The 26,244-nt window shown below is 37.9% G+C and overlaps 4 protein-coding genes across 4 annotated transcripts; 2 read left to right on the plus strand and 2 right to left on the minus strand.

Moving 5' to 3' along the window:
* Nucleotides 1-4,193: 4,193 nt before the first annotated feature.
* GCK72_016648 (uncharacterized protein) lies at nucleotides 4,194-11,157 on the plus strand (the record flags this gene model as incomplete). The annotated part of the gene is made up of 7 exons (XM_053731607.1): nucleotides 4,194-4,210; nucleotides 4,317-4,651; nucleotides 5,169-5,245; nucleotides 5,833-5,962; nucleotides 6,579-6,793; nucleotides 10,334-10,476; nucleotides 10,968-11,157. The coding sequence occupies 7 exons, from the start codon at nucleotides 4,194-4,196 to the stop codon at nucleotides 11,155-11,157; spliced, it is 1,107 nt and encodes a 368-aa protein (XP_053580520.1).
* Nucleotides 7,270-7,878, minus strand: GCK72_016649 (uncharacterized protein; the record flags this gene model as incomplete). Its single annotated transcript, XM_003093749.2, has 1 exon — nucleotides 7,270-7,878. One exon carries the CDS (start codon nucleotides 7,876-7,878, stop codon nucleotides 7,270-7,272), a length of 609 nt encoding a protein of 202 aa, XP_003093797.2.
* GCK72_016650 (uncharacterized protein) lies at nucleotides 8,830-9,432 on the minus strand (the record flags this gene model as incomplete). Its single annotated transcript, XM_003093762.2, has 1 exon — nucleotides 8,830-9,432. The coding sequence occupies one exon, from the start codon at nucleotides 9,430-9,432 to the stop codon at nucleotides 8,830-8,832; it is 603 nt and encodes a 200-aa protein (XP_003093810.2).
* A 1,604-nt stretch (nucleotides 11,158-12,761) lies between the features above and the next one.
* On the plus strand, nucleotides 12,762-15,570 carry GCK72_016651 (uncharacterized protein; the record flags this gene model as incomplete). Its single annotated transcript, XM_003093756.2, has 6 exons — nucleotides 12,762-12,766; nucleotides 13,332-13,516; nucleotides 13,978-14,228; nucleotides 14,278-14,481; nucleotides 15,081-15,265; nucleotides 15,408-15,570. The coding sequence occupies 6 exons, from the start codon at nucleotides 12,762-12,764 to the stop codon at nucleotides 15,568-15,570; spliced, it is 993 nt and encodes a 330-aa protein (XP_003093804.2).
* Between the last annotated feature and the right edge of the window lie 10,674 nt (nucleotides 15,571-26,244).

Genomic DNA, 26,244 nt, shown 5'->3' on the forward strand with positions numbered 1-26,244 from the left:
TGATTGTCCCCCACAAAGTAAACTATGTATAAACCATACAGAACAAAGGTAGAGCTTTATTTTTCTAGTTGACAACTTTTTTGTACGGACACTGCCTAGAGAGTTATCATAATTTTAAGACGACAGCTCAAAAATCACTCTATTTTGCACTGACACTACTTGAGGGAAAAATTACTTTGTCGGTATGTAACTTCTTAGGGAGTCTCCGTTCAAAAAAGTTGTCAACTACAAAAATAAAACTCCATCTTTGTTCTGTATAGTTCATTAAAAATGTACTTGATGGGACAATCAGTGATAGCATGACACGTTCTTAAAATTGGACATTTTAACTGAAAAAAACTAATTGTAAATTGGATATGTTACTGCACGGTACTGTACATACTTCCAAGGGGATTTGATGATTTTTCTGGTATGCTTTTTTCAGGTAAACTGTTATTCAGCCCTTGAAAAGTTTAGATTCGTGTTCTATGATATACGGCCGGAACTTCCGTGTCAAGCCTCTGTCTAGAGAAAATGAGACGACTGATGTCGACACCTGCCCTTGTATGAAGTCTGCTCAAAAGTCTGCCCAGACCAACGGAGCCAAGGAATGCTCTCTCTGATTTCTATCCAAATATCCTCAACAAATTTCTTCATTCATCTGGAAAAGCATCAGCTATCTTCATAAGTCATCAAATTCTATTTTGATCTGAAAGTGAGACCTATGTCATAATAAGAGGGTCATACGCTTTCTTTAATTTATCAAACTACAAAATAATGTTGTTTCTCATCTTCTCTGTATAATCAGAATGCTTGACGACGCTGGTGTAGATCTGATTATATTTAGAATAGTGTCTCTGACAGGTTTGCTTAACCAGATAAGCAGCCATGGGTGGCAAAGAGTTAGGCAGTCGCTGATGAATGGGATGGCGTAGACGATAAGGGAGAAGATGAATGAAGTAGGAGGAGTTATTCCTAGCATTATCTGGAAATTCAATGTACCATATCAAAAATGATAATAAAGACGATCTTACCGTCAACAAAGTCCCCAAAAGTTGTACCCCACAGGTAATAACAATTAGTTTGAGAAAATGAGTCTCTAAAAAAAGAATCCGATCAGGTGTCCGATCAAAGAAGAGGGTACGACTTACCCACCAGTTTTCTTCTTTGCTGACTCACACGTCGGACTAAAATTAAGCTGAAAACGTTTAGGCCGAGGGATAGGATAATTGAAATTACCATGAAGGGGAGGAGAACAGTGGATATCGATTTTTAGGTCTATAAATTGTCAAATTAGTTGACTGGATGTGCCAGATTTGGGTCGGCTGTGTAGATAAAACCAAGCTCTACATTTTTGCAGTTGACAACTTTTTTATAGCGCTGTTAGGTTTCGAGATGGGGCGCTTTAAAGTGTACCATGACATTTCGACACCAGACTTGAATAAATGAGGAGTTTTTCTGCTATTTCTGTGGAATTTGAATAGATAAACTTTATTTTTCAGTGATTTTTTCCCGTTTAGTGATGAAATGTCATTGTTTCTTTTTGAAATGCCCGCTCTCTCGAGGTGCTAATTAGTTATCTTTAGATCCGCATATCTCAAAAATTACAAAAGCTAAAAAAAACCATTTAACTTTAAAAATGTGAACCTTGATTTGAGCTAAATTTTTGTAGTTAACAGTTTTTTCATTGTTCTTCACGCTTTTGAGATACATTGCTGCAAACTCAGGCAATCCACGAGACGCAGAAAAGCTAGGGTGTCTGTCATCTTTGCGTCTCCACCTTCCTCTCGGACTTAATATCTCAACAACGTGTGAAGCTATCAAAAAGTTATCAATTACAAAAATAAAGGTCTGGAACAGGAGAATATTTTTGTAGTTGACAACTTTTTTATAGCGCTGCTAGGTTTTGAGATAGGAAGCTTTAAAGTTGCGTCTCCCTTTTCCTCTCTGACAATGAGTTTTTTGTTTTCTGAGTTTTTTTTAAACGTCTGTATCTGAAAAGCTCGTAGAGGTATCAAAAAGTTATCAATTACAAAAAAAAAGGTCTAGAACAGGAGAATATTTTTGTAATTGACAACTTTTTGATAGCGCTTCAAGATTTTGAGATATGTCCTCTTAAAAAAGGGGTTAAACAACAGAGAGCGCAGAGAAACGGGAGTATCTGACTTCTCTGTGTCTCTTATACGTCTGTATCTGAAAAGCTCGCAGAGGTATCAACAAGTTGTCATGTTCAAAAAACTGTTTACCAATGGAGAATGCAACAAAAACCTCGATTGCACTTCATCATAAGTCCAACTTGTTCCATAACCCATCATCCAAATTGTATTAGGAGTTGGCAGCACTAATATAAATAACATTGCAATAAAACTATACATTTTCCACAGCTGAAAATAAAAAAAAACCTGACTTTGAAAGACTTGTCTGTCTATGCTCAACCGGTTCAAAACGTCCAAAATTATAGATCACAGAGAGACGATTCAAGGAAGTGATCAAAGTTGACGCATACTGAACATAAGCCATATGGTATTGCATGGCGTAGAAGAATGAAGAACTAAAATATTTGTCTGGAATCGTTTTTTGGGATTTCTGATTGGATTTGAGCTACAAACCTAGATTCTGAAAAATTGGAGCTAGAAAGCAAGTGTCACATGTGTAATTGGCAAAGCGGAGTACGTAAAAAGTGTTGAGAAGTGTGAAAATATTCTGGAATTTGAGAAAAAAGGTTTACGAATATTGCAAGGCTGTAAGACTCACCACCCCAAAATCAAAAAAGAAGAACTGGAAAAATGAGGATTTAAAAGTGCTCCATTTCACTATTATAGTACAAACTGTCAGAATATAAAGGGCTACGGAAGGAATGACATAAACAAGTTGTATTAATAATAGCCACATTTTCAAGAAATGTGTAAATAAGGGGGGGGGGATTTTTGAGTTGGTGGCTTGACAGGTGTTTTAGAAAAATGAAAGGAAAAAGTTTTGAAGAAAAGTGTGCTCACTACAGAGACCAAGACAAGCGTTTTCCAAAGCTGAAAACTTTGAAACGGTAAAAAACAGTATTTTAAGGTTTTCAGACGTCGAAATGGATGAAAACCGGATCACATTGTAGAAAATGAAATTCTCTATTCTATGAGCCAGAAAACGAGAATATTGGCCAAAATTGATTTTTTTTTTGATACTGAAAAACAGATTTTCAGAAAAATATGATTATAAAAATTGTAACAGTTTCAGAGCATCGTCAAACACATTATCAGGGATGTGCGGAAATAAAATTTTTGGAAATTTCGGAACTCGGAAATTTTCCGAAATTTTTTTTTCGGAAATTTCGGAAATTCCGGAAATTCCGGAAATCATTGTTTAGCCGGGCCGTCATTTGACAAGTAGATAAATTTTGATGCTGAAAACAATAATTTTCAATTAATTGCAATGAAACGCATGAAAGATCAGCGGAAGCTGTACTCTATTGGGAAATATGAATATTAAAAACAAATAAAATTTGAAAATTCGAATGTTTCTCGAATTATTCGCGAGACCAATGTAATTTTTTCAGCATGTGCGTTTAAAACTACAGTACTGTTTTGTTTCCGAAATTTCCGAAATGTTTTTTCGGAAATTTTGGAAACGTTTTCTTTTTCCGAAATCATTTCCGGAAATCGGAAATTTCCGAAATTTCCGAAAAAATATTTCGGAAATTTTCCGACGGAAAAAAGTTCCGAAAAAAGTCGGAAATTTCGGAATTTCCGATTTCCGTTCCGCACATCCCTGCACATTATGTGCAATTTTTGCTCGAAAATGTTTTCTTCCAAAAAATTTATACTCATTTTTCAGAAAATCTGTTTTTCTGTATCAAAAAAGTCAATTTTTGACCAAAATCCATGCTTTTTGGCTCATTCGATAGAGAAATTCATTTTCTCAAATTTTGATGGATGGGACCTTTTCTTTAGCCATGGCGACGTCTGAAACTGCATTTTCAGTGCAAAAAAATTGGCTTCACGTTTCTTGCAGTTCTTTTTCACTGTGTTGGAGACCGTGAACTCTTAAAACATAATTTCATTATTTATTTTAAAATTTGGCGTGACCTGTCCTTCCCAAATCCCCTTATCTATTTCCCAATCTTTGCCACGTCACTCTCTTCTACTCAGTATGTATATTCTATCCCCCACCACAATTTATTACCAATCAATACCACACTGTTGTGATCTTTCGAACGGTCAGCAATGCAATCAAGTCTTGAGTGAGTTTAGCAATAGGGCGCACTTGCGGCGCAGCTTTGAAAGTGTGTACCAAGTCTCCGTATCGCCACCGTGAGTCGATACTCAGCAAATTGTTTCCATTTCCAGAGAAATCCATGAACAACACCGACGTGCCGGCAGACTCTTCCAGGAGCTCTTGTCGACTAAACCTCAGCAATCCAAAAGTCTGTCACAGGAGCCGCCAAACCTGAAGAATATGCACATGTTCCTCCCACCATTCCTCAAATCCAGTCAAGTAGCGAAAGTTGAAAAAGTGGAAGTGATCACCGAGATTAAAGATAATAAACCTGTGCTGACTTATCAGTTTAAATGGATTGAGAAATATGAGAAACCCCCTGCGGCTGCTGAGACGGCCTCCTCAGAAACTGACGTCCCGGCTCCGTTGGTCAAGAAAAAGTCGTCGATGATGAAGATTTCTGGAAGTGAGTCATCCTACAGTACCGGTCAAAAGAGTGTAAACTTTGATGGTTTTCAGTTGAAATTGTCCAACTTTGAGAGGGTGTCATGGTAATACTGATTGTCCTACCAAGAAGTTTTGGCACTGTTCTAGAACGCCGGAACGAAAAAAAAATCCCGGAACGAAAAAAAAATCCCGGAACGAAAAAAAAAATCCCGGAACGAAAAAAAAATGCCGGTACCAAAAAAAAATCCCGGAACGAAAAAAAAATCCCGGTACCAAAAAAAAATCCCGGAACAAGAAAAAAATCCCGGAACCAAAATTTTCATTCTATTATTTGAATTTTTTTCGTTTTTCTTTCAATATGTGTCTTATAATTTAGCTAGTCATACATTTTTTCTTCACTCTGCCTTTTTTATTACAACATGATTTTTGCGGAATCTTTATTTGGAATACATGATAAACAAGGTCTGTGTCGAGTCTGGCTTGGTAGAGGCTTACAAGAGCATGCACAAGAAGTATCTGAAAAATGAAATTTACAGGTAAAATTGATAGGAATCATTACCAATGTCTTCCTGTTGGTGATCTGGTTCCGAGTCATCTGGCCCATACTCCAAAGGTACAACAAAATAGGGTACAACGAGGAAAAAGTTACTCTTAGGGTATCATGACTCAAAGGGTACTATACTTTTAGGGTACAACAAGTAAGTTGCTCATAAGGTACAACAGATTGTTGACTCAAACGGGACAACGAACTCAATACTCGAAGGGTACAATAAAAAACTGGACTGAACTTTTTCAAGTATCATTATTCAAACTGTATGATGTTCCACAAAATAAAAGTTTTACTGTGGAATATTGTTCAGACTGGTCCAAAATTCATAAATTTGATAAACATAGCAACCGTGTTTGGTTATTTAAGTGACAATGTCTGACTGGCTCGAGTATAAGACATCAACGTTCGAGTATTGAGTTCGTTGTCCCGTTTGAGTCAACAATCTGTTGTACCTTATGAGCAACTTACTTGTTGTACCCTAAAAGTATAGTACCCTTTGAGTCATGATACCCTAAGAGTAACTTTTTCCTCGTTGTACCCTATTTTGTTGTACCTTTGGAGTATGGGCCAGATGACTCGGAACCAGATCACCAACAGGAAGACATTGGTAATGATTCCTATCAATTTTACCTGTAAATTTCATTTTTCAGATACTTCTTGTGCATGCTCTTGTAAGCCTCTACCAAGCCAGACTCGACACAGACCTTGTTTATCATGTATTCCAAATAAAGATTCCGCAAAAATCATGTTGTAATAAAAAAGGCAGAGTGAAGAAAAAATGTATGACTAGCTAAATTATAAGACACATATTGAAAGAAAAACGATAAAAAAATTTAAATAATAGAATGAAAATTTTGGTTCCGGGGTTTTTTGTTTCGTTCCGGGATTTTATTTTGGTACCGGGATTTTTTTTTCGTTCCGGGATTTTTTTTTCGTTCCGGGGTTTTTTTTTCGTTCCGGGATTTTTTTTCGTTCCGGGATTTTTTCTTTTCGTTCCGGGATTTTTCTTTCGTTCCGGCGTTCTAGAACAGTGCCGAAGTTTTTAAATGAATATTACTGAACAAATTTAGGGCTTCATTTTTGTAGTTGACAACTTTTTTGTACGGACACTCGCTAGCAAGTTACATATCGCAAAAGTAATTTCTCTCTTAAACCAATTTCAGTGTAAAATATGCGATTTTTGAGCTGTCGTCTTAAAATAACCATAACTCTTTAGGGAGTGTCCGTACAAAAAAGTTGTCAACTACAAAAATGAAAATCTATTTCTGATCTGTACGATCCATTAAAAATCTACTAGATGGGACAATTAATATTTCCATGTCACAATCTCAAAGTTGGACGTTTTCAACTGAAAACGGCCTAACGTTTTGACCGGTACTGTAGAAACCAATTCCAGATGTGCTCTGCGATGGTCCATGCGGTAAGATAGTCCCACAAAAAGACACCAGCCAGTTCGGATGTGACCATGTGATTTGTGACACTTGTCTCAAGAAGAACGCGAGTGCCGCGTTGTTCGATGGATCACCGGGCTGTTGTAATGAGACGTGTGTCAAGTTGGCTGGCGATAAGGTGTGTTCAGGGCAATCGGATTCGAAACCATCGGTGTGTACGGTAAGTAAGAGAAAAACACTCTCGGTGTCCTATGAATTCCACTATACAGTCCCGTACAGCAGGGCTGTGCGGAATTCCCTCTTCCGACTTCCCTTTTAGAAAAATTACTTCCGACTTCCGTCTTCCGTTGAAAATGTTTTGCCACTTTCAAATTATTGAATTTTCGACGGAATTTCTGCGGAATTTCGATGGTTTCTGATGAAATCAGTTTCTGAGCTGTCCCCTTAAAATGGCATTAAGACATGGATTCCCAAGTAATCAGATCGAGCGTAAAATCAGTGTCAGAATATGACTAGTTATTGAATTTGGCCCGATTTAGCAACACACTTTGTCGCACAGAAAATTTGAAAAGCGCGCTTGAAAATGGTTGTAAGGAATGGAAAATCAAGAATCGTTTTTATAAAGTTTATTAAGTTTAAAAAATTACGATTTATTAAGTCAGGATTGAAAAATGACAAAATTATGAGTATGAACAATTACTTCTTCATCATCTGGAGACATTTTCGCATCAATGGAGTTGTTTTCTTTGTCGATCCACCATTTTGAGTGAAGGTACGGGTGACTGCAGCAGGTGGAACACGCCGAACTTGTGTTGGTCCTTGAAGAGGTGCAATAACTTGCCGGGGCTTGGTGACGGGAACGAGAACATTGGGAGTGGAGATTGTGATGGAGGTCATTTGGCTGGTGGGGAGTGGGCGGAGTTTGGAGGATTGTCCGAATTTCTTCCCAGAAGTGAAACCAACAATGTCGATTAACTTTGTCTTGGGTGCTGATTTTTGTTGAATCGCAGTAGATTTTCCAATTCTTGACGTCAGCTTTTTCATCTTCTCCTCTTGTTTCTTCTGTTTCTTGTCCATTCTCTTCTGGTAGAATTGTTTCCAAGTGTTTTTGTCTTTCTTTCTCTCAACGTACTCTGGAAACTCCTTTCTGCATTTCTGCTCGAAAATATCCTCTTCGGAGATTGTCGGAGTGATGGGCACGGTCTTCTTTGATTTCCCAGCAAACATCTTGGTTTGCGTTCTAGTAGAATCGAATTGACCAACAGAAGCTTGAGAGGCGAGAACGGTAGTGTGGGAAGGAGCCATGACGAAAGCAGAAAGTAGTGATGAAGAAGAATAAGGAGAACTTGAGGTAGCCGGAGTCAATAATAAGTGAGAGCAAAAGTGTGCTATGACAGTAGTCGTGTGTCAGTGTGAATGACTGAATGAGAGTGACTGATGTCTCTTCCGAATGAGAGGGCGGGGCTTGACGGCGCGTTCACACCCTAGAATTCACACGTCACAGTACAGTATCTTCACGTAATTAAAAATGTGTGATCCAAGTTTCTCAGTGAATGAGATTGTGTTTACGAGTATATGACAGCTCAATGAATTTTTGGGAAAACGATGAAATTGAATAAGGAGTCACACTGTAACACTGATTGACCCGAGATGCCAAAACTTGTAAATTAAGTAGATCAAGTCTAGAATTTCATTTTGATAGGAAATACCATTTTAGTACGATCTGTTCCTTGAAAGATATAGTGCGGAGAAGTGTCCGCAAAAGATCAAAGACGTGGGTTACCAGGTTATCAGATGGAGCATATGGGTAGGTGACAGAATTTAACCAATTGTGCGAGCTGGTTCCAATTATACGTCACATAGTAAGAGTTGTATCAAATTCTGAAATTGGAAGGAATTTATTAGAAAAACGCACTTGAAAGCAGACTTGACACAGGCCGGGTCGGGCCAAAATCAAAAATATTTTCTCGGCCCGTTTTGAAACATGTTTTGAAAAAAGTTTTGAATTTTTTTTTGAAATAACTATAGTTTTTGACTAAAATTTAAAAATTCAATCAAAAGGTAGATATAATTAGGGACTCTTGATACTTCTCCGGCATTTGTTCAGTTTTTAGAACCCATTGCTGCCTAAACTTCAGAATCCCAACTCTCTCATTGAAAAACAAGAGTCACTTTTTATAAGGTTTATTAAGTTTTTTAAAAATTGAGATTAATTAAGTTAGGATAGAAAAATGGCAAACATTTAATTATGAACAATTACTTCTTCATCATCTGGAGACACTTTCGCATCAATGGAGTTGTTTTCTTCGTAGATGCTCCATTTTGAGTGAAGGTCCTAGCGACGGCAGCAGGTGGAACACGCCGAACTTGTGTTGGTCCTTGTAGGGGAGCAGACACTTGGCGAGGCTTGATGACAGTAGCAGTGGCAATTGGGATAGTAGGCGGCTTTCTCTGGATTCCTTGGTTGGTGGAGAGTGGGCGGATCTTCGATGGCTTCTTCCCAGAAGTTGAACCAGCAATATCAATGAGTTTGGTCTTGGACGTTTCTTTCCGTTGAATCGCAGTGGATTTTCCAATTCTCGACACCAACTTCTCCATCTTTTTCTCTTGTTTCTTCTGCTTTTTCTCCATTCTCTTTTGATAGTATTGCTTCCATGTGTACTTCTCCTTCTTTCGCTCAATATACTCGGGGAACTCCTTTTTGAACTTCTCTTCGAAAACTTCCTCCTCAGAGATCGTTGGAGTAATTTGGATGGTCTTCTTGGTTTTTCCCGCATAGATCTTGGTCTGGATTCTAGTAGAATCAAACTGGCAGTTGAGAGAGTAAGCGGAGACAGTGGAGTTTTGGGTTGGTGCCATGACGAAAGCAGGAAGTGTAAATTCAGAAGAATATGGAGTAATTGATTGAAATAGTCGATGTCAATAACAAGAGAGAGTAAAAGTGTGTGCTGTGACAGTAGTCGTGTGTCAATGGGAATGACTGAATGAGAGTGACTGATGTCTCTTCAGAATGAGAGGCGGGGCTTGACGGCGCGTTCGCACTCTCGAATTCACACGTTACAGTACAGTATCTTCACGTAATTAAAAATGTATGTTCCAAGTTTCTCAGAAGATCAGATTGTGTTTACGATAATATGACAGCTCATAGAATAATATCTTTTGTGGGAAAATGATGAAATTGAATAAGGAGTCACACGGCTTGATAACAAAACCTGTAAAATAAGTTGACCAAGTCTAGAATTTCATTTTTGTAGTTAACTGTATGAGTACCCATTAGAAAAGTATAGGCAACAGAAGTGTCGCCTACTTGAGACAGGTGGAGAGTGTCGGGTCACGTCGTAATGGTACCGGTCAAAACGTTGGGCCGTTTTCTATTGAAATTGCCCAACTTTGAGATAGTGTCAAAGTAATTCTGATTGTCCCATCAAGTACAGGTTTAATGAATCTTACAGATCAAAAATAGGGCTTCATTTTTGTAGTTGACAACATTTTTGTACGGACACTCCTCAAAGAGTTACGTCCTCCCTCAAATCGACCAATTTCAGTGCAAAATAGGGTGATTTTTGAGCTGTCGTCTTAAAATGCCCATAACTCTCTAGGAAGTGCCCGTACAAAAAATATGTCAACTAAAAAATTGAAGCTTTACCTTTGCTTTGTATGGTTTGTACATAATTTACTTTGTGAGACAATCAGTTATACCGTAACACCCTCTCAAAGTTTGTAATTTTCAAGGCCGGGACTGTATAATTTTCATTTCCAGCAACTCGGCGCAGTTGAGGTCATCCCAACCTACGTCTCCATCATGAAGAATTTTGGACGTGACATTCTTCGTACCGAAGTGGAATTCGAGTTCTCCTCGTCGGCTCGTCTCTCGGTGATCCTCAAAAGTTTGAAACGTTATGAGTGAGTCCCCACCACGTACAGTACCGGACAAAAAGGTATCAACTTTGGCTGTTTTCAGTTGAAATTTCCAACTTTGAGAGTGTGCCGTAGCAATTCTGAATGTCACAACATGAAAATTTTTAATGAATCATATAGATTGAACGTAGAGCTCCATTTTTGTAGTTGACAACTTTTTTGTACGGACACTCCCTAGAAAGTTATGGTCATTTTAAGACGACAGCTCAAAAATGCACTGAAATTGGTCGATTTGAGGGAGAAATTACTTTGTCGATATGTAACTTGCTAGGGAGTGTCCGTACAAAAAAGTTGTCAGCTACAAAAATAGAGCTCTACTTTTGATTTGTATGATCCATTAAAAATCTACTTGATGGTACAATAAGTATTACCATGACACAATCTCAAAGTTAGTCATTTTCCACTGAAAACAGCCAAAGTTGATACCATTTTTGCCCGGTACTGTACATACTTCCCACCGTCTCAAAATATTCCAGAGCCCTTCTTACCAACTCTCGTTTCTACTATTGCACCTACAAACCGTCTCGTTGTTCCGACCTCTTCCCGATTGCACTCAACGACACTAATCTTCGTTTCTACGATATTGTCAATATGAAGTCACCGGCACCTGTGCTCTATTTGATTGTCATGGGAAAGGATATTCATTTTATTGATTCGAAATCCTGAACTAGAAATAATGATTCGAAGAATGTACGAATAAAGGTTTTACTAGCGAGGGGAGGAAATCCCCCAGAAAATTTTTTTTGAATTTTTTTAAAACACGGAAAATATTTTTATAAGACAAACTCTGTGTTCCTTTGAAAAATGACTTTGTTCCGGAGGTGTTACCCAGGGATGTGCGGACCGGAAATCGGAAATTCGGAACTGTTTTCCGTCGGAAAATTTAAAAATTTTGTTTTCGGAACTTTCGGAAATTTCCGGTGTCAAAATTTACAGAATTTTAAGTTTTTACTGCATATTTATTGATTTTGACTGTGAGAAACATGAAAAACTGAGTTTCCGAAAAGAACAATTCGGAAAAGTTTCGAATTTTTAGTTCCGCACGTTTTACCCCTAATTAGATTTTCCCAAATTAAAACTGGTACGAATAAGAACCGGCCAAATCAGAACTACCAAGTTGTGGTCTGTTGGTTTTAAAATGATGATTAATCATCAACGAACAAATTTGAATTTTTTTCGAGTCGCGTTGCGTGCGCGTCGCGGTTTGTATTGGCAACTTTTTTTTAGCACCGTGTCCACTGTTTTGCGACGGAGCGCGTTTGCTGTGGTTCTTAGGGTTCCGGATTTGACACCCAACGAGTCATAAAAAATCGGAGGTTTTTTTCAATATTTTTAGCCCAGAGTGAGATTTTCAGCATTTAAAATAAGCGCAACTTGTTTTTCTGTTAAAAACGCGCCAGACACTCGAAATGCTGTAAAAACCGCGTTTTTAGGCTCAAAAATGTCATTTTCGCGTCGAAAACTCGATTCACATCTCAATCGCACATTAACGTTTTTAAAATTGTTAGTCTTTCGATTGATCTTCCGAATAAATGAAGGAAAATGAAAATGTTATGACTTCCTATTCAAGAAAAGGAAAAGTGACCAAGATTTGGATCTCGAATAAATGAATCCTGACTGAGAAAAGGATATCTGAAATTTCTCTCACCCACACCCATGTTGTTCTAGGAAAAATGGGCGTGATGGATTTTCATAGTTTGTCTCTCCCCGGAGACATATAAATAAGACACTGGGACTTGAAACAAAAATTAATTTCCCATGAAGACACTACTCTGGCTATTTATTATTACTGCAAGTTCTACATTGATGATGATATTTGTCTATCCGGTATTTTCTTTTTCTAAATCTTCGAAGGAGTTTTTTGAAATCAGCGTGAATATTTCGAACAATTCTTCTCCATTTTTGTGGCCTTCGTCCTCATATATGATTGGTGGTATGGATAGATTTGAATGGTACAGGAGGCAGATGTATTTAAAGGAGAAAATAATAAAGGTAAGGAGAGCTTATGGACGTTATGAAACCAGGCTATTCAAAACCGAGACTTTTGGCAATTTTGACATTTGCATATCAGACATTTGAAAACCAGACGTTTCATGTCAATGACTCGGTTACTAACCGTTTCGTTCCAAAACGTCCCGGAGTCGTTTAGAAAACGGAAAAAAAGTTAAAAATAGAAATACTTTCAGCTAAAGACTGCCACAAATATAAGCACTTTGAGTGCCTACGAATTTGAACACGAAATAACAGTAACTATTACTTCAAAGGATCGTATGGGGTGAGTAGTTAACAAATTACTGGTCTTATTAGAACATTTCCGTTTTAGAACTGTTCTTTTTTAAAACTGTCCAATCTCAGAACAGTCCTTTTTAATACTTTGACTTGTTTTGATTTTTGACTTATTTTGACTAATTTCGTAAATCGATCTGTAAAAGATATAAAGGATCGAAAATCGACACAGAACTAGCATCGTAAATCTCCAAGGACCATTTTAAGGCCGACTTCTGTCAATTTGGGCTCGTAAATTGACAAAACTCCCCGTATATCGACACAAAAACTCCTGGAATCTACACCAATGGCCTTAATTGGGGACTTGGAACATTTTGAGACTAATTTAGATAGCTTTGAGACGATTTAAAGCAGCTGAAACCGCTTTCAAATGTTTTTTGAGCGATTTAAAACGATTTAAAGCCAATTTCCGGTAAATTTTCGCTGGTTTTAATAATTTTTGAGCGATTTTGACCGATTTTAATTCAATTTACCGGCTCGACATGACAAAATAAAAAAGTGCAACAGAAAAATTGAAAACCGGAAGGTTCAAATCAACAAAATTAATTCCACAGATACCGAGTCTACTGTCGCTACGTGGATGAGAACAATCTTGAAATCGGAGAGCCGTTCAAAAGTTTTACATATCCAGAGTATACTGTAGCCTGTCAGAAAAGATTTGGAACCAGGAAAATTGGATTGAGTGTAGAGAGGAATGGAGAGTTTCAGTCATTTCCACTAATCGACAGAATGTTGAAAAGTGAGTTGGGACTCGCCAACTTGGGATGGGCGGGAAGAAAATGATATGAATAAAAATTAGTTTTGTAGATCAAATCTAGCTCTACATTTTTGTAGTTGAAAATTTTTTGATAGAACTTTACGCTTTTGAGATACGTGGTGTCAAAGATTGGCGCCTCTAGCAGGCGGAGGGGTAAGACGCAGAGAAACGAGAGCGGCCGACTTCTCTGCGTCTCTCCCCCTTCCACCCTCTCGCTCAGTGACGCCTTAAACTTTGAGCCACTATATCTCACAACCTAGAAGAGATATCAAAAAACTGTCAACTACAAAAATATAGAGCGAGTTTTGATCTACACAATGAATGTAAGAACAAAGTTGTTGTGCTGAACATAAAAAAGTTATGCATCTTCAAAGTTGGCCAATTTTTCACACTTTTTCACTTCGCGACTCGGCTTTTAAAAATGATAAGAATAAAAATTCCAGAACCAAAATACGAGTTATCAATGTGCATAGCACCTCTGTACGGGTCTGAGCCAAAGTGGTTAATGTTTATTGAGATGATTGAACACTACAAACTACAAGGTGTTCAACACTTCTATACTCATATTCACAATGCATCGATTTACGATTTGAAAGTGATAAATGACTATGTTGTAACTGGTGAACTAGAAATTCATTATCTATTGGAAAGAGATCGAAGAACGGATGACCATTGGCAGATGGTCCATATTGCAGTAATTATTTGAAAATAGTATCTCCAACTTATTATATACCTAATTGAAGGACTGCGTAGTGTGGTCGAGATTTGAATCAAGATGGACGATTTTCGCAGATCTGGATGAACGGATATACATGTCAAATTATATGGGAACAATTCGAAGATTCGTTCAAAATGTTGAGAATGAGAGAGTTGGAAGTCTGAAGTTTAGACAGCAATGGGTTCTGAAAACCGAGCAAATGCCGGAGAAGTATGAGGGAGAGGAGGAGGTTTGTAACTGGGACACTTTTCGCAACCATCCCATCCCAGAACCGTTGTTTTTTAGGTTTCCAATGCCCAGAAAATGTTTTGAACAGGATTAAAATAAATTCTGTTACATTCTGTTACAATAGGTTACAGCCCTAAAAACAGCGGATCTGAAAAGGGACAGTTCTAAAATAGAACGGTTCTGAAAAGGGCAACTTCCGTAGGATTTCTTGTACCTGTAACCAAGACTAACCAGGGAAGGTCATGGAGTCAGTTTGGAGTTATGGGACGTGACCTATATGATTGGAAAGCTGAGAAAACGCTGATTTCGAATATATATTCAGTTTTACCACTTGAAGCCTGGTATTCAAGAAAAATGAGGTAAAACATCTGAAAAATGCGAAAATTGCAAAAAAGAGTGTTTTGCGTGTCAAAAAATAAACAATTTTTCAGAATTTTGCCCTAATTTTTCTAGAATGTCCAGCCTCGATGGCAAAAACTGAATATATATTTAGAATCAGCGTTTTCTCAGCTTTCTAATGATATAAGTCACTTCCCATAACTCCAAACTGACTTCTTGACTTTCCCTAGTAAACCAAAATTATATCCATAAAATTTCCAGCTAACCGAATGGATGCCAACTCATCGCTGGCACAACTCTACTGGAATAGGTGCTCCTGGCCATACTTCTAAATGCATAATTGACACATCCAAAGTGTTTATAATGTGGGTACACAGTGTGTCACAGTTCTTCCCGGATGGAAATTATATTGAAGCAGGTGTCAAACCGACGGACGGACTTGTTAGGTACATATTCTTTTTGCACAGTTCTTATAACTGCGCTGTCTCTTTTTCTCTGCGTCTCTCAATTTCGCACACAATTTCCTTCGGTTGCGGTAGAGCGCGGTTGTAAGAACTGTGCCGTGCTAATAACGAAAAAGATTTTCAGACATTATCGAGATCAATCAATGGGGAATTGGGGAGATAAATGGTTGAGAGTGGTACTGAGATTTGGAGTGTTGAGAAATACAAATTATCCGAAGAATTTGATTGAAAAACTGACGGAGAATGTGAAAAGAAAAGCTGAATATGTGTATGGTGTGGTTGATTGAACTAATTGATTGAACTAATTAGTTGTTGTAATAAATATTAACTTTTTCCGATAGCACAGAAGGTTCTTTCAATATAAGCCGCGACGCGCACGCAACGCGACCGGAAAAAAAAAATCAAATCGGTTCGTTGCGGACTGTGCAACAACTAGAGCGGCATGGTTTTTATAATCTTGTCAGTCGTATCGTTTTTTACTGCGTATCCCGGTTTTTCATGCTATTTTTTTAAACAATTTCGGTGGAGCGCAGTTGCAATAACAGTTTTTCACAGCAATATGACGAAAAAATTCGCTATAAACAGGCTAAAAATGCTGTAAACTCTTTTTTTTCTACCTATAGATTACTGTAGCCCCGATTGTGTGCAAACACCACTACGACAATTTGCAGTTCTAAAAATAAGTTTGCTTGACTAAACTCTAAAACTGATCCCTTACAAAGTTTAGCCACCCTTTTCTCCCTCCACTGTAAATTAGCTTCGTTCCAGATCCCCATTTTTCCCTATTTCTCCGAAAACTCTCCCCTTTTCACCTTTTTTCTTCTATAAAAAGTCTATTTGGTCGATGACTTTTAGATTCACGTCCAAGATTCGAGCACATTTAAACGGCTCCTTGCGCACGGAGAGCCCCTCCATCGTCCGATAAATTCAATTGCCGCCTCCTCGCCTTTTTTCTGCTACGGAAGAACTCGCACGTCATTTTTTTCTTTTCGTAGATTTAATCGGAATGGAAATTGTTTTTATTTCGGGGATTTCATCTTGATATTTGGGTATTGAAAGATCACTTTTTTACGTTTGACATTTTCAAATGCCGAATGGAGACTCTTTACTGGAGAGCTCAAAGAGTTATGCAATTTTTCAATTTCTCTACTCCGTATCTTCAAAATTGAAATTTCTAGATGCTAACCAAACTACCTTATAATATTTAAGAAGTGTCTAAAATCAGGCTGTGAACAACTAGAAGCGTCAGAAATTAGTCAAAGATCGTCTATTCGTAGGTCTTAAATCAGCGGTAGGTATTATTTGTAAGTCAAAAATGGCATTTTGTTTCATACACTAAGAAGGCGGTTCAAATTGTAATAAGACGAAAACAAGGCGCTGATTTTGAGGAGAGAAACGAATCATCAAAATGTGACTAAGAAAGGTAATGGAGTCAATTTGAAGATATTGGACGTGACCTTTATCATTAGAAAGCTGAAATCACGCTGATTCCAAATATATATTCAGTTTTTGCCCTCGAGGTCTGGTATTCGAAAAAACAAGCTCGAGGTTTTATAAATAGAGGATTATTACACGCGACTCAGAAAGGTAATAATTTGACATTTTTCAAAACTTTTTTTCTCGAATACCAGGCCTCGAGGGCAAAAACTGAATATATATTTGAATCAGCGTTTTTTTCAGCTTTTCAATGGTATAGATCACGTCCAATATCTTCAAATTGACTCCATTACCTTCCTTGGTGAGCCCGAGAATTTACAACTTTACGGTGTAATTTATATCATGATTTATTAAGATTTATCAAAATGAGTATACAGTTTCAATGTTAGTAGAACAATATTTCTATGACAATTTTGAACAAAGTTGTGAGCTCATCTGGCCCAGGTTTCAGTACAAAAATTGAAAAGGTTGAACTTTTTTGAATTATTTCCAAAAATGTAGAATTTTCGACCATGTTTTCAAATTTCAATTAAATGTCGAACTATCTGACTATTTTTTTTATGAAAATATCGAAAAATTAAAAACAAAAAGTTTAAATATTGCGCACATTTGTTAATCCAGGACGAGATTTTGCAAGTATGCCGATGGCTGACTGCGGGTCGGAAAAAGTGCCAAAATACGCAAAAATGGCCGAAAAATCCATTCAAGCCCGACCCGCGGCACATTAACGAACAGCTATCCGGCCCGTAGTAGGTCATAGATATAGAATTTGCCGAGATCTACATTTTGGTATAATTTTCAGCTAATAAAACTCAGTTTCAAGCCGTGGAAGAAGGATCATAGGCGAACATTTGAATACCAAACAAGAGAAACTTTTGTTTATCAACGTTGGTCGAGTGTGCGCTTTTAAGCTTTTTTAAACCGTCGACGGTGTGAAAAAACCGTTCAACCAAGATTGACACCTAGTCAAGGGAATCAGAATAAGATCCATAAGGATGATGTCTGTGAAAGCACGGAAATTTCCAATTCAATTCAATCAACTTCATCTGAAGGGAAAGGTAAGCTTTTTTTTAAATTAACTTAAATTTTTTAAATTAGAAACATTTTCAAGGTAAATACAACAATTGGCTTCCAATTGATCAGAGATCGTTGACGTCTGAAATTCTGGTAGACTATAGTCGTTCTTTTCAAAAGTTAAAAGTGCTGCATACTGGACTGTTTGTTTTGTACACTCGAGTTCGTGCAGATTGCTGAAAATTGAGCCAATTCCGCTAAGGAAAAAGCTGATTCAAGCTCAAATCAGAATCATTAGTTGGAGAAATGGAAGCCGGAAGAAATTCGTATTGCTGCATTTATGAAGTTAGTTCATTTTAATTGCATCTTTTTCTAATAACTAGGACCATTTGCAGACTTGTTGTATCGGACTTGGCAAGTTACAACGTGTTCGATAGGAGGGTAGTATTGGAAAACAAAGTCACTCACAATTAGAGCCAAAAGCATCTGCTGGTCAAGAATACGCTGGTCAAAGAACTGAAAGTACCCTAGATGGCACGTTTCATACTTTTGATGCTGTGAAAGAACCGTTCAACTAAAATTGACATTGAGAGACGGGTCGGAGAAGTTGAAAAAAATCAGTACTGCTGCAAAATATTTGTTTGAGTCACTGGTCCGTTATTGTTGTTTCTCGATTACTTCCTTGCGTTGGAATCAAAATTTCTTTTACTTATCCTTGTCAAAAATCAAAAAAAAATTCAGCAGACTTGTCAAAAAATGGACAGGGACGGGCCGCAATTTTGCTCGGCCCGGATTCAAAAATGGGTACTCATTTTTTATTTAAATTTCAGAACATTTTCGAAAATTTAAAGGTAAAGTGCTTAAATTATTAAATTTATTCACCTTTTGATTGAATTTAAAAATTTTAGTCGAAAACTATACTTTTTTCGAAAAATTTCGAAAAATTTCCAAAAATTTCCAAAAAAATTCAAAAATTCAAAATGTTTCAAAACGGACTGGGCCGAGAATATTTTTGATTTCGGCCCGGCCCGTTATCAGAATGAAAAGTTCTGACATTTTTAAAGACAAAAGTCGCGCCACAGATCTCCGAGACCGCCCACTCATCGTCAACATTTCTTTTGCAACATCAGGGAACTGGTTTCAGTTAATTTACATTGGTTTCGCGGGAAAATTGTTTTTCAAAAAAAGCAACTTTTTCATCAAATTTGATATATTTTTCCTGAAATTTAACTGCTAATGCGGAAATTTAATGAAAATATATCAAATTTGATGAAAAGCGGTTTTTTTTCAATTTTTTTACCCGCGGAATCAATGCGAATAAAACTGATCTCGCACAAGAAATGTTCATGATTAGTGGGCGTTCCAGTAGATCAGTAGCGCGAGTCTTGCGCGTCTGTAAAAAATTTGAAACTTTTTTGTTGTGATAAATGCACTCGTTTTCTTTTTCAATCTGAATTAGTTTACGGGGGCTACTGTATTAGTCGAGCTTTTTTTTTATTACAACTGCGCCCACCTCAAACGACAGAGTATCGACGAGACGTGTTTGGAGGATGTTCTTCAAGTCAAAAACGGATTTTCGCAGGTGTTTGTCAACAGACGCAGCAGATCAAAAAACCAACCACGGTGGCATACAAAAAAGGTCAACTTTGTTCAGAGTTATCCGTTCACACTATTTATAGGACAGATTTCTATGAAGTTGCCGACAGAATCATCACATATGACGTTCCAACTTGTCACAGGTGGTTATCAAACTGTCAATCAGCGAAATGGTCACAAGGACAATAAAGACAAACAGACCTCTTCCATAATACCATATTGATTAATTACTCACAGTTGAGTTGGTCGCATACATTCTCTACTGTCCCTTTTCACCCTTCATTCAACAAAAAACCATTTGTTGATACTATTTCATATTAAAATAATTCTCTCAGTTTATTGTAGATATTTGTACCTTCATACTCATTTTTCGGGTCGTATGGATGTTCCGAACGTGCCTCGGCGTTACTAAGAACTGATCATCTTCCCAACGAGTTTTCGTTCAACAAAAAACCATTTGTTGATACTATTTCATATTAAATTAATTCTCTCAGTTTATTGTAGATATTTGTACCTTCATACTCATTTTTCGGGTCGTATGGATGTTCCGAACGTGCCTCGGCGTTACTAAGAACTGATCATCTTCCCAACGAGTTTTCGTTCAACAAAAAACCATTTGTTGATACTATTTCATATTAAAATAATTCTCTCAGTTTATTGTAGATATTTGTACCTTCATACTCATTTTTCGGGTCGTATGGATGTTCCGAACGTGCCTCGGCGTTACTAAGAACTGATCATCTTCCCAACGAGTTTTCGTTCAACAAAAACCATTTGTTGATACTATTTCATATTAAAATAATTCTCTCAGTTTACTGTAGTTATTTGTACCTTCATACTCATTTTTCGGGTCGTATGGATGTTCCGAACGTGCCTCGGCGTTACTAAGAACTGATCATCTTCCCAACGAGTTTTCGTTCAACAAAAACCATTTGTTGATACTATTTCATATTAAAATAATTCTCTCAGTTTATTGTAGATATTTGTACCTTCATACTCATTTTTCGGGTCGTATGGATGTTCCGAACGTGCCTCGGCGTTAGTAAGAACTGATCATCTTCCCAACGAGTTTTCGTTCAACAAAAAACCATTTGTTGATACTATTTCATATTAAAATAATTCTCTCAGTTTATTGTAGATATTTGTACCTTCATACTCATTTTTCGGGTCGTATGGATGTTCCGAACGTGCCTCGGCGTTACTAAGAACTGATCATCTTCCCAACGAGTTTTCGTTCAACAAAAAACCATTTGTTGATACTATTTTATATTTAAATAATTCTCTCAGTTTACTAGTGATTGGCTACTTGCTGCTCTGACAAGGGAAGTCTTTGGAGACGCCACTTTCAAACGACCTATAAATTTGGCTATAGGTACTTTCGACCACGGGGAATCCATTTCTGCATTCAAAACCAGCTAAATATCTCTGCGAGCCGAGTTATGAGCTGTCGCTCTACTGCACTGTTCCCAAATATCCTCTCCTCTTGTTTTTTGCTGTTCCAAAACATGTATTTCTGTGTGTTTTTTGTGTGAAAAGTTCGAATGAATGATCACCTCGAATCGTGTTTTCTTCCAACTTGACTAAAGACCTTTTTCCGGAACAAAGTACGCAACTTCTTCCATTCCTTGAGCCTTGAACGTCCCCAAAGGGATTTCAACACTACGGTAGCCATTTTTTGTTTTTCCTTCCCCTTTGCAACTCCTCTTCTCACGAGTTGCTTTTTGCGAAAAAAACGTTTTCAAAAAAGCAAGTTTTTGAACTTGTAAGTGACACACTCACCCCCAGTCGTTCTTATTCTTATTCCATCATTTTTCTTCCTTTGTAATCCTTTTTCACACACGGAAGTTCTTTTTTCATCATTCCCACTCCTTTCATGTCATTCACATAAGTTATTCTTCTCCACTTTTATGATGTCTGTCCTGCTATTCATTCGAAATCCAATTTGTGGAAACAAGTAGTCCGTCCCAAAAGTTTATTACCAATTCAATATGGGTGGAGGGCAAGGAGGAAATGAAAAAAGATGTTCGAAGAGCACGTTTTTGAGTTTTGTGGTCTGTGCTTGGCTACCCGATAATCTGCAAATTGCCACTTACGGTTGAGCCAAGATATCCAAAGGACATATTACCACTGCACGCTTCTCACAACCGCGCTCTACCAAAATTTAAGAAAATTGCGTGCGAACTTGAGAGACTCAGAGAAAAAGAGACATTTTTCAAGGGCATTTCGGTGGAGCGCAGTTGTAAGAACTGTGCCGAGAGCTGGAATAACGCTGTTTCCAAATGTAATAATCAATTTTGTCCAAAATTTCAACTAATAACAAGATTTGACAGTGCGTAGCTATATTCAAAGTCCCATATCTCAAAAACTAGAAAAATAGAGATTTAGGCATTCTGAGAATATTGAAGTTGTGGGACAATCCAGGGCTTTGTGATGATACCCTTTGAATAATAATAACTTTGGGAATAAAATCTGGCAAATAAGAAACTTTAGGTCTGTTTTTTTGTCAGGTTTTGAGCTTAACGTAATCTCAGCTTTATAACAAAATAGAAAAAAAAATCACTTTTCGGACGGTACCATAGAAACTTAAGGGCCGGCTCGTAGCTTTCGTCAAAATAAAAATTTTGAAGTTAAAAATATACCAAAATGTAAATCACGGCGAGTTCTATGTCTGTGACATACAACGGACAGGATGGCTAGGCATTAACGCCTGCGGTTCATTAACGAATTGCCATACGGCCCCCTCGTACGCCACAGACATAGAACTCACCAAGATCTCCATTTCGGTATATTTTTCAGCTCATAGCATTGCATTTTAAGTGACTTACGCGCCGGACCATTTCGGTCCATTTTCGGGCCTGTTGACAAGTACATATGGTAAAATCATTAGGAATTCTAAGCCTACGCCTAAACTAGTCCCAGGCTGGGTGTTTCAGCTGAGGTAGTCCAGACTGAAACTTCAGAACTAAGAATGGATCACCGGGATCATTCCATAGCTAAGAAAGGAAGAGTGAAACGGGAGGCCCTTAAAAGTGTTTGGACGTAATATAGGCCTGACCAACACTAGAGCAAAACATACTGTCCTAGCCCATGTTCAGCTATCCCTTTTCACTTTTCACACGTCTACTTGCCAGGGGTCCAAACTTCGACCTCGTTTTTCTCGAATACCAGGCCACAAGGCTAAAAACTGAATATTTATTTGAAATCAGCGTTTTTTCAGCTTTCCAACGATATTGATCACGTCCCTTATCTCCAGAATGACTCTAGGGCCTTCCCTATTAAGATTGCCACATTTTTCCATAAAAACAAACACACTATCCTAAAAAGATTTATACCAACTTCCGTGTCTGCTATCATCCCCCCATCCCAATCCGATAATATCCACAGACATTCTTTACTCTTTCAACTTTCGCGGGTACATCTTCTCTATTCGAGTAACGACTAACTATCATTTATCAAATTCTGGTGTGTCTACTAAGTTCCCCCCTCCCCTTTCTATACCATTGTTCCCTGACATGGAAAAATGGCAACAATTTTCGTGTGTGTGTGCTGGTGTCACCCCCAATTGCTCCTTTTCTTCTTTTCGTATTTTTCTTTTAAAAGCTTAAAGACGCCGCCGCTGCCATCAGAAGACACAGAAGACACGCCCGTGTGAATGAATCCCCCGGAGATGTCGAAGGAGGGGGGAGCAGCGTTTGGTGTGCTCAATTGATATGTCTTGGGGGCAGAGCTTGTTTTGTCAAGAATTGGACGGGGAGGAGAGCAACAATATCCAGATTTTGGGGTCTCATCCTTGTTTTTATGAATAAGTTTCATAACTTTTGAATTTTGGGGGGCTTCAAATTTTTTGTCACGTATATATATAGATTTCTAGATTTCTAGCAGTTATTGAACATTTGAGATTCCAAATTTGAGATCGTACACTAGTTATGTCAATTACCTAAGTAGGTGCTATGTATGTCTGAAAAGCTGGAAATGTGAGAATTCTGAAACAAATTTTTACTGTAAAAAGATCTTACAGAATGTTCACGGTCATGCTGAAATTCAAGTCGCTCAGACTGAAATCCTTGTATCTCTGTTAATTTTAACGCTAGAAGAATTTTGAAAACAGATTCAGAATCCTCATGATGTCAGCTTTTTAGTCTTGTATAATTTTTGAAAAAAATTGAGAAAAATAAGGTGACTGAACGTTTCGAAACGTCCCGAAAGCGAAATGTCAAATTTTGGGAATTTTGAAAAATAAAATTTTAATGTTTTGAAAATTCAGAGTGAAAATGCTAAAATTATCATACATACTCACTTTTTGATTGAATTTTCAATTTTTAAAATCAAAAAATTCAAAATTTCAAAATTTGTTCAAAGCATTTTCAGAATTGGGCGAGCCGGGTTACGGGCGGGACGGACAGCGAATTTTTAGATTTCGGATTTTTCCCATACCCACTGAGCCATTCTTAAAATGCACCGATTTCCAGAATCCCTGTGCCAAAAATCCTTTAAAGGGGGACTGCGGTATTCCAAAAATTGAGACTTTTTTATATGAATCGACTCAGAATTTTGTAGAAAAGAGAAAAGTCTCTTGGAGGTAGGTCCGAAAATTAGTCTACAACGAGTTATGAGGCCTCAAAGTGTCAAAAAAGGGCCTCTCGCATGGAATTAATGAAAAATTTCTGAGCCGATCCATATCAAAAATCTCAATTTTTGGAATACCGCAGTCCCCTTTTAACTCTATCCGCCCAAAACCTTTCTTTCATGACCCCAAAACATTTTTCATCTCTCTCTCTGCAAAAAAAAGAAGAAAAAATGTTTTATCACTTTATCACCCTCTCCTCTAACTCTCCATGGTGTGTCACCTGTGATAACCGAACGCGTGACTACTCGTGTGTAAGTGAGATCTATCTCTCCTTAACACAAAATACATATATCTGAGGAATGTTTGAGAGAGTTCAAACGACCCATCGTCGAACAAAGTGCTCCGATGCTCCGAGAATAAAAAAACATGTGCATTTTTGATAACCGATTATCGGAGAGGGGCGCTGCTCCCCCTCCATCATCCATCATTCGGCTCTCGACGAAAACGCTTTCTTCTGCTCCTATTTCTTCCTCATGTTTCTCATTTCCCGCCCTTATTCGGGTGACACGTTGTCGACAAGAAGATTGTTTAACATGATGTGAATTGAGCAATGCTTTTTGTTTACCAATTGGTTTTTTTTGTGTAGGGAGTCGTGGTTCTATGAGGTAAAACTAAAACCTTCAATTTTGTAGTTGAAAATCTCAAAAACTCCAGATTTATAGGTTATTAGACACGTAGAACCTGAAAAAAACAAGCAAAAAGAGAATCAAAAAGTTTTGACCACCATGGGGATCGAACCCCCGACCCTTTGCGCAATAGGCATCGTTACCTTAACCACTGGATCACAATCAAAAGTTTTCGAAAAATTGCGATTTTTTGGGCAGAAAACCTTAAAAATTACGAATTTTGATTTTATTTTACAGAGATATTACCAAAAGAAATAGGAATTGTCTGATCTACAGCACGAATCAACATTCAAGCAAACATTTTTGTGCAGTGCGTAAAACCAGAGCAATCACTTATGGACAGTCGCTTTTTGATAAATTTAAAGCAAATAGGGTTACAAATTCGCTCTACCTAACAGAGCAATACTGCCGTGTTCTGATCCTCGTAAATCATCCTTCTCGTAAATCTACACACGCCGTCACAGCTCTCTCGCGTTCTCTGGTACAGGTGATCATAGTCCGGTACTGGGAGCATAGTCCGAATTTTGCTCAAGTCTTGGAAAAGTCTTGTACAAACTTCAATTAATCCTTGCCTATCTCTAACGGTAACGGCTTGTCAGTGATCTAAAGTTTGACCTCTTTTTTCTCGAATACCAGACCTCGAAGGCAAAATTTGAATATATATTTGGAATCAGCGTTTTCTCAGCTTTCTAATGCTATAGGTCACGTCCCACAACTCCACAGTCACTGCGGAGGCCTTCCCTAATAAGCCGGCTAAATCTTGTTACTTGGACGATGCCTCCCGAGACAACATGACCGCCTATGGCAATCTTGTCAAAAAGCTTCCAGGCTGAAATTTTGTAGTTTGTGGATGAAATTTGAAGACAAATTTTCACATTATAGCCATTCCACTTGTCCTAGCAAGTCGCCAAAACTAATGTTCCGGACCTTGTACCCCCATCCTTCAAAGCACACTCTGCTAGACTCATCCACCTGTCTGTTGTCACTTTCATCATGTTATCTTTCCCGTCAAACCACAAAAAAACATATATTCCCTCATCTCTGTCCAGATACATATCTCTTCGCCTCTCCCCAGTGGTCTCTTCCTTTTTTTTCAATTTGTTTCAAGTTTCAACCAACATAAGGAAACGGAGAACCATAAAACATGATGTGTGCCCTTTTGAGAAAAAATTCAAGACTTTTCCCTTCTTATTTCTTTAGCTTTTTTTGTTTCCAGTAGGTAGACACCCCGCTCATTTTGTTTCGTTGGGTTTTTCATTTTCTGCTCGGATGAATCCTTTTGGGTTCGACGACTTAGTTGATGTGAGTGAATGAACAATGCGAGAATGAAACATTGACCTCTGGAATAGAAAATCAGCGAGGTGAAAGTCGGCGAGTTCTCGATTTTTCAGGTCGATTTTTAGGATGCCAAACGGCCACTGTTACTCTTTGGTCGGGAGCACTTGCAACGAACAATTTTTCGTTCCGAGTGGCTACGCAGCGAGCAGATTATTCGAAAATACCTTTGTATCGTTTGCAACCATACCATCTCAAATAGTGTAAAGAGAGTAAACGCGCTCTACGGAAATCGCATTACGGTAGAGCGAGTTTGCTCAAACTCGGCTGGCTAATCAGACCTCGTCCAGTTATAGGGATGTTCCGACAAAATCTACATGTTTGAA

This window comes from Caenorhabditis remanei, chromosome V, assembly GCF_010183535.1.
Source record: "Caenorhabditis remanei strain PX506 chromosome V, whole genome shotgun sequence".
In the NCBI taxonomy this organism is placed as follows: Eukaryota; Metazoa; Nematoda; class Chromadorea; order Rhabditida; family Rhabditidae; genus Caenorhabditis; species Caenorhabditis remanei.